The sequence below is a fragment of the Adiantum capillus-veneris genome, chromosome 6, assembly GCF_014529385.1.
Source record: "Adiantum capillus-veneris isolate H3 chromosome 6, ASM1452938v2, whole genome shotgun sequence".
Taxonomy (NCBI): domain Eukaryota; kingdom Viridiplantae; phylum Streptophyta; class Polypodiopsida; order Polypodiales; family Pteridaceae; genus Adiantum; species Adiantum capillus-veneris.
Genome location: NC_140936.1, coordinates 92,834,499 through 92,849,867, shown reverse-complemented (window position 1 = coordinate 92,849,867; position 15,369 = coordinate 92,834,499). Strand labels below are relative to the sequence as shown.

Here is a 15,369-nt window from a genome sequence, read left to right as displayed (position 1 = left end):
TTTCTATTGGGGGGTGGATGTGATTGTGTGTGTGTGTGTGTGTGTGTGTGTGTGTGTGTGTGTGTGTGTGTGAGAGAGAGAGAGAGAGAGAGAACCACGCGTCGGCATCATCCAAAAATAACTCGTTGGATCGAAACATGTTAAAAAGGGAAAATGAGAAACTGAAGAAGATTATTGTGTCGCCTATTAAAGGCCAACGCTTCTCAATACTTATATCTACATATAAATGTGCATATATCTATACTTAAAAACATATACATATAAGTCGCAACTTCTTGATTTGCATCCCACTGAATCATCTCAGCAAATTTGCCAAGAATCAACACCAGAAGAGATCTTCAATCATCAAGCTACAAAAAAATGCCAATAACCGGATGAACCACACATTACAACACAATATATAAACCAAATGCTATATCGACAGTTTCTTTTCGAATCAAAACGATCAATGAATCATTGCTGTAAGATGTCATAATACATCGCAGTTTCCAAGGTACCAAACAGGTACAGCTATCTCATCAAAAATCATGATAGTGAGTGTCAAGAGTTGCCAATTATGGTGTAAAAAGGGTACCATTCGACTCCTGACAGCACCTGAGACACGGCTACCCTGCCAAATGATTGTGCATTGACGCGTAAAAATGGCACCATCAAGCTGAAAGATCCCCAAATATATGCTCACAAAAACCAGCCGTCAAAATCCCATACCAAGCAACAAAATCCATTCACTCCACTTCTTTTGATTTATTCAGCAATTTTGCCCATGCTATACTCACAAATTGCTCTCTGATGACCTCTTTAAAGGTGGGAGTGCTTTCCCCCAAAACTCAACTTATCGAGTCGAGACTCTACAGACCGTAAGAAACATGACTGCCCCCTGGGAATTATGTAAATGAGGAACTCTGCAAATTCCCTCAATATGACTAAAACACAACAATGCTTGTTTTTCCTCAGAAATTGTCATAAAGGCCTTCTTGCTCCCAGACATCCACCAAAAAATCCACCATCTCCTGCATATCCAAAGATGGCAAAACAAGTGACTCAGCTAAACTGGCTAAATTCTCTTGATTAAACGCAATGAATTTGAACAGTCAAGATGAAAGAAACCGTTAAAGGAATAGGTCTAGCAAATGGCCGACTGGTTGCGAGAAGATCATCATAGGTGGCAGTCCAGCTACATATGGCCCACATACAGAACTGAGTACCACAAAAAGCAAAGAACGAACAACACAACGAATGAAGAGAGGCTCTAACCTTAAAACATACCTTAGAACTGGCTCACGTGGGCCTTGAGGTCGTGGCTCACGCCTATTTCCCACCCATTCTCTCCTCCTCTCTTGCCAAAGTACTAAGGCTGCATTTGTAGTGCAACAAGAAACATTCAGGGTACTTTCAGAGTTGAATACATGTTTTTGATTGCTCAAATGAAAACAGACAGTGAAGTATCTGGTTGCTAATTATACATCGTCTTTGTCTAAAAGAAACTAAAAAAACCAGGTTAATAAAAAATTTACTTAATGTGGCTGTGCATGTATAACAGCCTACAGCCCTTAAGTGGTGGGGGTAAGGGGAGAGGGGATCAACGATAGAGGGGATCAACGATGGAGGGAATGGAGGGACAGAGGACGCATGCCAGCCTCGTCTACACCATCGATGACGTGGATACCGGCATACATGGGATAAATACACTTGATCGCGCCCTTCTTTCAATGGACTCAAGTGAGCATGTTGGATAGGTCGAATGAGTCACAGCGCAGATGCACAGGTCGAGCAACACAGGCACCTCAGGAGCAACCCACCTTTTGGTTTACCTCACCTCCACCTACATTGAGATCAGCACATTGTGCTGGTCTTCCACCCATGTCACTTACCGACAACAGTTCCTACAATTGGAGTTGAGCATTAAGAGATGGGTAGCCCTCTTGTCACTTGAAACCCCTACCGAAAATAGATGGCAACACTCCCATTAGCATGAAACAGGCAACTTTCTCTCTTTCACAACCTCACAGCAAGAGCATGTGCACAAAACTTAGTCACCCTATAACTGGTTTAGAACCATATGAGGTTGTATTACACAAGAAGGAAAAGTGGAGGCCAAAATTAAGGCGTGAAGCTGCTCCATATCTACATAATTCACCCTGGACAGATGCCTGCTTTGGAGAGCGAAACAAGCTTTGAGAAAACATGATCAATTAAACCGGTTTCATCTTAGACTTAATACCAAACCATAAAGGTCAAAACATTTCCTCGGCAAGCACTCTACATGACCATCCTTTTGAAGTCAGAAAGTCTGAACTTACAAACTATAGGATGGGATCAAACACAAAACAACAAACACGCAATCAAGGCAGACAGCATTAACCTCTAAAGGGAAAAAGATAATGTAGTAATACCCACAAAAAATCTCTTTGCTTGAAGGAGAACATACAAAGAGACTCACCATGATTTACAAAAGCTGTGCCATTAGCATTGCTGGAGGATATCCTACTTCCCGCATGAGGGCCAGCACCACCCAGTGATGGAGTACTCCGTTGAGAAGACCGGGAGTTGGCCCCATTATTGTCCATCTCATCAGAACTGGCAGCCCACCACTCTCGATGTGAAATAGTACGACCTTGCAAATCTCTTCTTGAACTGTGCCTTCGCGATGGCCTTTCTATGACTGCGTCAGATGTGCTTCTTGCACAGCTTCCAACACAGCCACTGTTCTGTTGAAAACCTTAGCACATCAGCCATGTAACTAAAGCAAAACCCACTTCAAAGGTAAGAACGGCATGTGACGTGTGTGTGTGTGTGTGTGTGTGTGTGTGTGTGTGTGTGTGTGTGTGTGTGTGTGTGAGAGAGAGAGAGAGAGAGAGAGAGAGAGTAAAAACTGCTATAAAAGCACAATAAAGACTAGTCATGAAAGACAGACCCCATGCACGCCACTCAACCCGATGCTACGAGTGTATGACCCAGAGAACACGTACACCCATGAATACAACCCTGCTTTAAGTTCATCCTCAGCACTTGCAAAAGCAAAGCCTAACTAAGAATGTCTGTCCTCTATGCATCCCTCCTTGTCTGTGCCTGTTGTCAAAAATCTGCCAACGTACATCACAACATTAGCTTCTAAGAATGAAAATGTACACGCTATGTCTACTCAAAAAACCAAAAAACTGCAAAACATAAGCAGGAACTTTGGAAGCCATTGAAAAGCACAAGTCCTGCTGTAAGGGCAAAACATTGCTTTAATGTTTGCACCATTCATAAACATCCAGCCATTCTCATACCATATAGGTTAGCTCACAGAAACCCTCATCTGCTAAAACCATACAATGCATAGCCTTTCAAAATTGTTCCACAAGGAAGGTTTGCAGTAAAAAATCCAACATAGCAAATGAACCGTTGAAATTCAAGGCTGAATCAACATGGCCTATTGATATGTCACACTGCTCCTAAAGCAAAGAAGCAAGAAAGTAAAAGGACCACAATGATTTTCAAATAGTGACCTTTTATGACAAGCAAGTAGAATAACCAAATTATCAAACAAAAATTTAAGATCATAAGGCCCAAGTGAAATAAATGTCTCTACAAGAAAAAACTTGGTTTGAAATGAGCAACCACAAGATGCCTAGTTTATAAAGCTTGCATCCTCAGTACTCTGAAACTTCACTACGCAAAGCCAAGAAGTTCAATAACTTCACAACCTAGCAGGCTACACTAAAGCAATCCTGCTTTGGTCAGATTGTCCTCGGCTGAAACTCAACTGCTTTCCTGTTTCTCAAAATTGTTGTTTCTATGTCCATTTCCGTTTCCATTGCTTCCTGTAGCTACCCAAAACTACAAAGTTTTTCCATTCCCATAAGCTTCTGTTTCTGTTCTCGTTTCTCCGTTTACAAAAACTATGCTTCCAGGACTATTTTTGTCCCTCAGTGACATCCAAGCCTTGACAGTGACATCCAAGACTTTGACCTTCAGATTAAACATTTGCATATAAAACTTCCATCCACTTTTCCAGTTTGTATGCTTTAAAATAACAAAAGCAGTCAGAATAACACTTGTAGAGAGCAATGTACACAAGGAGAACCACTGAGCACATTGCAAGAAAGGAGACAAGCATCCAGACACCTGTGCTCTGCAATAGATAAGTAAAAAAGAAATACAATAGGCATGAAATCGATTTGTGTTTAAGACATGTGGCATCAAGGAAATCCATGAAAAGCCAGTTGCACAAAACCCTGTTTGCAATCAAAGCAAACACATATAACACAAATGCAAAAACATAAAACCAAATTTCTTGACGAGCTGTCAATTCACATATATAAGTGGGCTCTTTGTAGCTCTACTACATTTAGAACTGCTAAAACCAAAACATGCTAGGTCACAAAATCTGACATACAAAGCAAGGAGACTGCAAAGGATATCAAAGTAGCACAGCCAACTGGTGCACTACACTACAGTAAAACCACGACAGCATCCTTAAATCCACCTACCATAATACATGCAAAGGATATCAAAGTAGCACAGCCAACTGGTGCACTACACTACAGTAAAACCACGATGGCATCCTCTCCCAAAGGGGCAGTGGCGATGTGGCTTCGTATGCCATCGTCCAAATGGCGATGTCAGACACTTGGAAGCACTGTATCCATTCACAAAGTAAGCGAGAAGACGAGGCTATTGTTGTGCTATACTGCGCACGTTGCCATCACTTTTTGCAAACTGTCTTTTGTTGCTAAAAAGCATTCCTGCAAGGACTACTCTACATATGTGTTTATCACGCAAAGAGCCCCTTTGTGTGTGTTTATCAACAAAGCTGAACAACACGAGTCTCTGGGTCTCGCTTGAAAGCACTGCAAGCTAGATCTACTGTTGCATCAGATGGGGTAGGGCGCTATTTTATAATGTATGCGCGCGCGCGTGTGTGTGTGTGCGAGAGAGAGAGAGAGAGAGAGAGAGAGAGAGAGACCTTGCGTGCGTTTCCAGCCTCCTAGCTCGATGAAGTTGCAGGAGAGACCAGATCTGCATATCGAAAGGGAAGAATCTTGAATCTTGCTCTTTAGACGGACCGGTCGGACAGACCATATATATATATATATATATATATATATATATATATATAGGGAAAATTACCAAAATCCCCCTCTAATTCGTGGAAATTCCCAAAATACCCCTAAAATTTCAAAATACCCTTGTATCCATTTTGGTTCGATTGGTAAAGGTTTTCTAATTGTTATTCCTTTTTTACAATTGAGATCCATTTTTAAGTGCTTAGCATGTAATTTGTCTCAAATTACCTTGCAAAAAAGGCAATTATGTCTAAAAATAACGAAGCACTTCATCTCCAAAGCCTGCATAGCCAACTCAAATTCTAGTTGGATTGATAGACAATAGTATTCTTACGAAAAGCTACAAACTTTTTTATCTTTGGAGAAATTTAATCTCACAACCAAGGGTATTTTGGGAATTTTGGAAAATTTGAAGGGCATTTTGGGAATACTTGACAAAATATTGGGGGTATTTTGGAAATTTCCACAAATTAGAGGGGTATTTTGGTAATTTTCCCATATATTTACTTGGTGAGCCTAATGAGCTTTTTTAGTTTCTTGATTCTAAGAGTGGCCACTTGGCATGATCTAGACCATTGCCCTTGGCCTCAATCGCACGACCGACAGCGTCTGAATGAAAGCGAAAATCTGCGAGTCGACCGAAAAGAAAAGCCAGCCACTCGTAGGGCCATCGTGCACGCGTAGGAAAGCAGACCTCGCAGGGCCTCTCGCAGGTCGCAGGGTTTCTTGTGCTAAAAGGGGGGAAGTGGGGGCGTGCAAGGAGGGGGATTGGAACATATTTCAAGGAGGAGGGCGAGCGACCAAGCGGGGGCTGTAAGGAGGACGACGAGCGAGGATTAGGGGATTGCAAGGAGCTTGTTGAGCCTAGCAGGAGGTAAAGAGTTGTTGTTTCCCAAAAGGTCTTTGTTTGGCACCCTTTTATAGAAAGACAACAGAGAGATTAGCTTAATGAAAAATATCAAGTTTCAAGGTACTTGATACCAAATCCAACAAAGGTATTTTTTTCCTCTCAAAATTGTTGATCAAGGCATTTCTCATGGACAAGTTGTACCATTTGCAACCATCTGATTGTATCGGTTCCTATCCAATCATAGTGTGTAGACTCCATTTAGAACGCACATGAGCATGCTAAACAAGTTATCACAACAAAGATGTACCGGAAAGAGTACCTCTTTTCACTTTCCATGAAAGTAACTTGCTGACATAACTCATCAGCCAAGTTTAAGTCCTTGACTTGTTCTCAGACAAGCCCACCATAACTAGTGTTCAAGGTTGAGAACCTGACTTATACATGAAGAGACTAAACCTAGTCGCAAGCATGCTATAACTTATGGTAAACAAACTCCAACTAGAGCAATAAATGCTTACTAATTGGATTGCCGGGTGCTAACGTACGAACTTTGCATCTCCTTTAGCACAAGATTATACTTTATAATCTGTCTATCCCCTTGGATAAATGACAGTACTGAGGTGTTTTTCCCTCACGATTTACAGACAGTCTTTCCAGACGACTGGTAAACAGGGATCACAATATTGTACAACATTGTTGAGGAATCAACAATGTCCTAAATAACCATCGTGGTTAACTTGAAAGATCCACAAGCATCCAAACCGAGCCATGACCTCTATTGGTGATTGGTAGACCCAAAAGTAAGCTCATAGAGATACTGCACATAGAGTGCAAAATGCTTCATAAGCGACAACTTGATGAATACGTATGCCGTTCCAAATCAGTGTTTGCTAAACACTAGGGCCCATAACACCTAGTGTGCATGCATTTAGCAAAAAACAAATCTGAACCTATATATCTATAATCATCCTTGCCAATACTTATGGCGAATGTGATGCTCCTAGCGCACATTGAAGAGGAGTGTAAATAGTTGCAAAAAGAAACTAAATACTTGCTATTGCAATCATTTGAAAGCCTTGCTGAAATGTTTGAACCATAATAGAAGGTGAAACAGAAGTCACTTCTAGGTGCAAACAATGAAACTTGTTCATTAACAACTCATAGCCTTTCTATATGTATAAACAACCATCTGTAATGTTGTTTAGGAGCACTTGTACCCTAACAAGTCATTCTAAGTATCCAACAATTTCTGGCCACTGAAATTGCTCTTGATACATCGTGTTGAAAATGGTCTAGAAAACAGATATGACCAGCGCATAGGGACATCTTCGCGACACATAATTGAAGTAGCGGCGCCAATGTCTGGGACTCATATTCTCCACATGTGAAGATGTCTGAAAGAACGTCCTTCAAGTACGAGATGTATTTCGGTGCGGAGGTAACTGTAAACACGCATGCGACGTGCATGAGAGAGACCCTCATTATCCATGCTCCACACTGGCTAAACTGAACTCCTTGAGTTCCTAGACCATGTTGCATCACGTGTGACAACATGTGCCAAATAAACCCTATAGGTGGGTCTATAACTGCATAATGCAGAAACTTATTTTGGACACTACAGCCCAAATTTCGTGGCCCGTACATGACCTTGTCATTCCTCGCAAGAGAAAAAAATGGATGATAACATAGTTTGTGCATCCTACGTGGAAAAGGAAACAAAAAACATAAAACCAAATCAGATGCGTACCTAGAGGGTGAACATAGAGTTCACTTATTTGTAGGCATCTGTCCAAATTTCCCGCCTGCAAAGGCCTAGGAACACTAATTGAAAATTAGTAAAATGCAAGTAGTATTTCACATGATTGCACATGTAACCTTGGGTGTTGCCTTTGCAATTCAGACCCCTTGGTTAAAGCAACATTGTCAAACCCCTTGATTAAATGCTACATGAAAACTGCTCAACGAGCAGCTGTGGCCCTTGGCCCTTGTCCGTGACCCCCCTTGGGTTTGCCTGTGGCATTTTATTACTTTTGAAGTTGAAATATTTCCACTACCCCTTGGCAGTTTGTGGACTTGTTTCCTTGAAACTGCAAGTGTGAAGGTTCCAAGAATGGACCATCAACCCTTACTAAGTGATTTAGTAATCATGCGCTAGGTCTTACCCCAAATTGTACTCATATAGGCACTCTTAGTGCTAATAGGAGCTCCACTGAAATTGGACTCGTATGCACAACTAGATCTTTATCACACCCAAAAATCCATAATGTGGGGTTTTTATGAGTAGTCGTACGGTCTGAAATGTTGGCTTCATCCTTACACCTTGGTAGAGATATGCCCGGATGAGTTTAAGACGTTCAAAAAACTCAACTTGACTTGCACACTTAAAGTGTGGAGTGAGAAAATAATGTCCAAAAAATCACTAATGGCAAGACTCTTGCTTGTCCATTTACAAACAGATGGCTCTTAGCCATGCCCAAATAGGTGGTAAGTGATGGCTCTTAGCCCTTCCTGTTTACCGTATTATCATAGAAAGATTTTAATAAAATCGTGTCTAGTTTCGCCTTTCCCGCATAGAAGTTGGAGAGAGAGAGAGAGAGAGAGAGAGAGAGAGAGAGAGAGAGAGAGAGAGAGAGAATGTTGGGATGAGGAAATCCCCTTATTCTAATGTGTTGTATGTGAGCGTGATTATATCAGAGTGCAGATGTATGGCACGTTGCCTGTGAATAAACATACAAATAAAATGTCTAAAAATAGCAACAATTGAGCTCGTCCTGGACAGAGTAGCTAGTGCGAGAGAGGAAGCGTATGCAATGATGGGTGTTGTACGTCCATCATACTAGTAGGCCATGTAGACATATCAATAAATAGAATGATAAGCCCTTGGCTTCAATGACAGTCTCAACCTTGTGAGCTGTTGTATACGTGCCGTGCATGATTACACTGGCATGGATACATCACAGTGCGCCCTTGCATAAACTATGAGCTGATATCCACATAGTGCCAAAGATGTGTGCCATAAGCATTCATCCAAAGTCAATCAATAATATATGGCACATAAGAGAAGTAGTGCTTCACATGAAGACAGGAAAAGCACTTTGCTTTGTACATTTGCTTTGTATGGAGTCTGCCCAAGCACTTTGCTTTGCATAGCAAAGAGATCTTGTCCAAAACGAAAAGTAAAATATAGACAAAAACAAATATAACTTGAAATTGACTAACCTTGTCGCTCACTTGTGGGCAGGTTTTGGGTAGTGCACTCGAATCCAGCTCATAGCCATATATGCCAATAACTTGAGAACTGTTGGATGTCCCGCATATGCCTTCTTGGCTTGGTTTAATCCGATTTCTATTGAGAGAACATGCAAAGACTCCCAAGTGTATATGTTGATAGCATATTCCAAACGTCAAAAATTGCTATGCCATATGTTTTAAAGGGAAGCCTTGCTCTCGAGAAGTCTATTAATAAGATGAGACAAAACTGATATTGAATGCTCATAGCAAACAGGTACGCTTTGTGACACATATGTGTCCAAGTAGAGAAGATCGATCGTGTCAAAAGTTCATAGAGAATTGGCCTTGCCGAATCGTGCACTGTATTGAGAATCGTGAGATTGCCCAATATTGATAGAGATAGCATCTACAACTTAGCTATCAAGTGTCACCTATTGCCAAACTATGCTTGATTAAAGCAACATAGTTGGCATTGTAGAAAGTCCTGTGTTGCCCAATATCACTAGCATGTACCATATAGCTGGAATGTACCATATAACCTGTTTTGGCGGCCAGCTTCTTAGAATCAAACCAATGATCGGCCTTGCCGATTACCTCTCTCGTATCTCTATTTGAGCCTTGCTCCCTCGGTCAAAGTACGATAATGCCCAAATGAAGTGAACGTAATGCATCGACCATGGTCATAGTTGAGCTGTAGGTAAACTCTCTGGGTGCCATGACGGTGAGAACCCTAATTATATGAGCTTGCAAGACAAGCTGATACATAAAGCTATGAAAACCACAAGAACAGGAAAACTCAAACCTTATATGGTCTTGGTCGTTGCTGCAGTTATAAGGGGTCGCAAAAGCGTCCTCCATGCATGGACATGATGTTGGATGATCACCCATAGCGTTAACATGTGTTTGATGCTCAATTGCCTACCTTACCATTGTCGAGATGTTCCTTTTTCACCAGAGTGCATGCGGGCCTAAAGGCCGTCACAATTCGTGTTTGACTTCGTGCATGAGTCGAGACATAAATTAAAAATGTATGCACACCCTACGTAAGAACTGCATGCAAAAGGTAATGATGGTCTATAGAGTATGAAGATGAAGTCTCAGGTCAACTCAGAGTTTATCTTCTCCGTCTCCTCGAGCTTTCTCTTGATATTTTCTAGCTCATCTTGCATTGCTTTCTGCTCTTCTTCCATGCGTGTTTGCATAACCACCGACCCTTCTGCCATCATCAACCTTTGCTTCTTCTCTAAGGTCAACTCCTTCTGGAGCTCTTTCATATGTTCTTCATAGATCTGGCTCTCTGTAGTGGTGTGAGTCGAGCTAGTAGCTCTGACTCTGGCAGGAGATGCCCGTAGCCGCTTGATGGTTTGATCTTTAACTTTAAGCTGGTCCTTGAGCTCAAGGACCTCATCCTGGCTAGCCTCCTGGTCTATTTCTGCCTTTTCTTTGGCATTTCGCATGGCCTCAACTTCCTTGGACTCCTCAGCAAGTTGTAAGGTTAGGTTATCCCTTTCCCTCTCTGCATCTGTCAATGACTTGCTGAGTTGTCTATACTCCTCTTCGGCTCCTTGCAGTCTTTGAGCTACTGCCTCATTTTCTCTTTCCATTTCCTGGCATCTTTGCAATGCCTTTGCCAAACTGGCTTGCAGCTCTGTCTCTCTCCCTATCTGCCTTTGGCTTTGCTTTTGTAACGTGTCGACTTCAAGCTTTATCTGCACTTCACTGGCTTTAAAGGTTGCCATTTCACTTTCTGAGGCCTTAGCCCGGTTAGCTTTTTCATCACCACATCCCAATCATTGGTGGGCAGGTGTAGGTCCACTGTATCAGTGGCCATCTCCTTTAGCTCCACTAACCGTAGGCTTTGCATTTGCTCCTTGGGCCCTGTGCTTGCCAAGTCGAATGCGGCTGTGGCAGCCTCTTCTTTTGTATATCCGGCAGCCAGCAGGTCTAGAAATGTGTTATACCTTGCTTCATTTGGCTCTGGTTGCTCACTCTTAGGCTTAGCCTCTTCTTTTGGTTCTTGCTCTTGGCTTTGTTCTTGCTTTGATTCTTCTTGGTCTTCTGGTTTGTCTTGCTCCTCTTTCTCTTTTTGTGGAGGGCTACGAGGAGATGGTGAGGGCGGTGGGCTGGACTCAGGGCTGGCCGGTGGAGTTGTTGGCTTTTTCTTGAAATCTCTGTTCGCCTTTGTCTTCCTTTCTCTCTCTTGGCCTTCCTGCTCTTCTAGCAGTTTCCAGCGGACTTGCTCCACTTCCTCTTCTGTAAATGGTACATGTGGGATATTTTCTGTTGTGGCATCCAGAATCTCAAAATTCTTAATGTAATCATCGAATCTGTCTCTGTGCACCCTTCAAGATGATCCCGACATTGCTTCTAGAGACGGCTTCCATAGCTCGTCTAAATCTCCTTTGAGGGCTCTTTCTGCCCTGAAGCTTTCCATCAGCTGCTCTAGCCGTGCCGCTTTCTGTGATTTCGTCTCTTTTGCTGGCACTTGGGCATATTCCTTCTTTCCCTTCTTCATCTCTGGGTGCTCTTCTTGCACGGTTTCTAACCGGTGTTTTAAACGGGTTGCCACCCTTGGTGCTTTTGGCTGTTCGTCTTCCTTATCTTCCTTGAGCCTTAGCCAGTCGTTCTGTGATGGAGGGTTGGGCCATCTTCCCTTGGCGTGCAATGCTCCATAAATCACCTTCGTGATTAGCTCACCCGGCACAATGTATGTGGGGTTCTTGTTGCCCATCTTCACCAGATTATCATGTACATAAGCTGCATAATTGATTACCTTCGGCTTGCTTTTCTGCATTGCCCAGGTGAATGTTGTGGCAATTGCTGCAGGCGGCATCCTGTACTTTTGTGGCCGCTTTGTACACATATGGAAATATTGATTGTACAGCTGACTCATGATTGCCACTTTGGGGTTGGCAATGTCTTCAAAGGTATAGTTGCCTTTCTTTTTGGTGTACACCTTTACTTCGTCTCTTGTTTTGGTTACACTATCCCCTTTGTTGGAGAGGTCTAGTGCAACAGCCACTACTCTTTCTGTGATTAGAATCTCTGTGCCTGGTTTGCCCTGCAGATCCGTTACTCTAGCCACTCCATCTTCCTTGATTGTCGTCACAAATTCCCATACTCTTTTTATGTCGACACTTGCTGGCACAACTTCAAAATAATTGTGGAGATCAATCTTCTCCAGATACTCTGCCATTTTGCTTCTGACGAACTCATTGAGCTCTCGCGGTAGCATTGGTAGCTCTATCACATTTCCTTCGGTGTCCTTGAACACGCCTTGGTAAATCTTTAGATCATTTGACTCTAGCAGATCTTCTTGGATCCATGTGCTTGTTGGCTTTAAAGTTCCTTATGGTATGACGAAGGGCTCTACTTCTTCCAAGTAATCCTTTATGGTCATCCTCTTCTTCTTTGCCGCTGACTTGGCGGCTGCCATAGATCCTGTTGCACTCAATAGTCCGAAGTTAGCGTTTTTTTCCATATCAGCTAAGAACCTGAGTTTTAACTATCCAAATGACTTGAAAATTGAAAATAAAACTTAAAAGGAACTTGGGTAACTGTGCATGTGCTCCCAGTGCCATTTTGGCCAAAAAAATTCATTTAGACATCCTATGCGTAGGATGTCTTTTTCATCAGATTTGGGTGATACTTGTCATGTTGGTGGTCCTTGGCCTGTACAACATGGCTATGTGATTGGATTTGGATTTGGGCATCAAAAAGCGGATTTTTGGGCTGATTCAGGCTTTAGGTCACCAATTGGGTAGAATCTCCACAATTGGTAGCAATTGATGTCCAAATGGGTTGAAAATTGATATGTTGGGGTATAAAGCCCAATGTGGTCGCCCAGGTAAGTGGGCAGGCCGCCAGGTATGTACACATATTCTTTTGTAAAAACCTAATAAGAACTCACTATGCTCTACACATTACAGTAGAGCGAGTTCACCATATCGTCGTGCTCTTCTTCTCGCACTCTCTCTCGCGTCACACTTCCGCTCGTACTCCTTCAACTGGTATCAGAGCTCAGATCGTGGCTCGGGGCAGCATTTGTAGGTAGCCAGAGTCACCTACAAACCCCAAATTTGCAGAGTCGGATCTGCACCCGCTGAGACCACGTAGTCGAAAATGGCCTGCGCAGAACTTGGAGGCGTGTCACATACGACACGGACGCATCTACACACAGACTGTAGGCGACATTCACTAGTTCATCAGGTAGGTTGTGTTTGCTGCTTGATATTCCAGATTTCATCCTGACATTGCAGGTACTTCCACATGGGATGTATTGTCAGAGATGATGTATATCTGTTGAGGGTTTGCTGGCTGTGAGTCACGCAGCAAACAACCGCGGCAGCGGTTACAGCATATAGTGGGAAATTTGTGGATGTATGACTTTGTGGGAAGACTATGTACTGTCAGATTTACTGCAGCCTTTGTTGAGGGTCGAGTGAGGTTTTATTGAGCTGGGGGATTCTCGAATGTTGAGATCCTTTCGGTGATACAGGTCTTGGAGCGATCCCTCGAGCACCCTTAGATAGGCAGCTAGGATGTATTGACTGTGAGTTAGACAATTGGGATTGCATCTTTGCTTTACTGCCGTTGAGGCATTGTCGCAGTCTATGCTTACACGACAGTGACAGGACAGTGAGAGACAGTACAGGTGGAGGACAGGTTTACCCACAGCTTACAGTGTTAGAGAGACAGTGGTTTTTTGAGCTGTTTTTGGTCTGTTTTTTAGTACACCAGAGCCATTTTACAAAGGAGACTCTGCCGAAATTTCTGCAGAATCTGAAGCTTTCTTGGTTCATTTGATAGGTTGATATTGGTTCAGAGGATAGTTTACAGGGGAAACTCTGCCGAATTTTTCCCAGGAAAGTAAACTACTGTGAAGCGTAGTTATGGCTGGATCACAGGACACTGCTCTTTACAATATCAAGAAGCTGGATGGAACTAATTTCCCATTGTGGAAGAAGCAAATTTGGCACGTGTTGGTACCAAAGAAGCAGATAAAACCTATAAAGCTCAAGGGGATAAAACCACAAGATATGGACGAAGATGAATGGAGCGAAATGGATGAATTGGCACTTTCTACCATTATGCTGACTTTGGCAGAAAGCGTTTACTTCAATGTAGCAGACGAGATGTCGGCTTATGAAGCATGGACAAAGCTGAGTGATCTTTATGAGAAGCAGAGTGCAGCTTCATAGGTATACTGGCTTAAGAAGCTTGTTGACTTGAAGATGAAAGAAGGGACACCTATGTCCAATCATCTGAATGAATTCAACACCATCTACAGTCAGTTGTCAGCTCAAGGTGTCAAGTTTGATGAACCTGTTAGAGCTATGTTCCTGTTGATCACATTGCCGAAAAGTTGGGACACTTTTCGCACAGCTTTGAGTAATTCTGCACCTCCAGATGGTTTGAACATAGCAGGTGTAGAAGGAAGTCTACTTACTGAAGAAACCAATAGAAATACAATGGACAAAGGCAAAGGCAAAGGAACAGCCTTAGTTGTCAGAGGAAGGACCAAAGAAAAGTACAAAGGTGGAAAGAGGGATCAGTCTCGTAGCAAGTCCCGCAATGCTAAAGGCAAAAGTGACATAGAATGCTACCATTGTGGCAAGAAGGGTCACATGAAAAGAGACTGAAGAGAATGGAAAGCAGAAAAAGGCAAAGAGAAAGCAGAAGACCATGGTGAGAAGAACAAGTCCTCAATGAAGATTCAAGAAATAAATGTGACAAACACTGTTGCAGAGGATGACAGTCTAGTGTCAGGAGACATCTACTTCTTGAAGAATACAATGGACTCAACTCTTCTTACAACATCTGATGGAAATGCACTGAGTGATTGGATTATAGACTCAGGGGCATCACTTCATGTGTCTCCAAACAAGGAGTGGTTTACCTCTTATGTGACCACTAAAGATCATGTTCGGCTAGGCAATGGGCAGACATGCGAGATCTTTAGTGTTGGAGATGTTCAATTGAAGTTTCAGAATGGCTCTTCTTTCACGCTGAAGAATGTGAGACATGTTCCCGCAATTACAAAGAGCTTGATCAGCACAGGTTTACTTGATGATGCTGGCTACGTCACCACTTTTGGACAAAACATGTGGAAGATATCCAAGGGTTCAATGACAGTAGCACATGGAGTAAAGTCTGGAGGACTTTACATGATTTATGTATCAAATGTCTCTAAAAATGTAATCAATGTAACTGAGCAGCCGAACGTTTCTTTGTGGC

General features: G+C 42.6%; 1 protein-coding gene across 7 annotated transcripts; it reads right to left on the bottom strand.

The window, feature by feature from the left end:
* Window positions 1-424: 424 nt before the first annotated feature.
* LOC147455895 (uncharacterized) lies at window positions 425-5,058 on the bottom strand. 7 transcript variants are annotated; one of them, XM_086514521.1, is made up of 6 exons: window positions 4,952-5,058; window positions 2,915-3,083; window positions 2,441-2,708; window positions 1,267-1,354; window positions 1,108-1,174; window positions 425-1,010 (listed from the first exon to the last, which is right to left on the bottom strand). In XM_086514521.1, the coding sequence occupies exons 3-6, from the start codon at window positions 2,565-2,567 to the stop codon at window positions 951-953; spliced, it is 342 nt and encodes a 113-aa protein (XP_086370647.1). In that variant the 5' UTR covers window positions 2,568-2,708; window positions 2,915-3,083; window positions 4,952-5,058; the 3' UTR covers window positions 425-950. The 7 variants fall into 7 exon arrangements, with proteins under 7 accessions (XP_086370647.1, XP_086370645.1, XP_086370642.1 ...); XM_086514519.1 differs by having other exon boundaries at window positions 2,441-2,703; XM_086514516.1 differs by having other exon boundaries at window positions 2,970-3,083.
* Window positions 5,059-15,369: the final 10,311 nt, after the last annotated feature.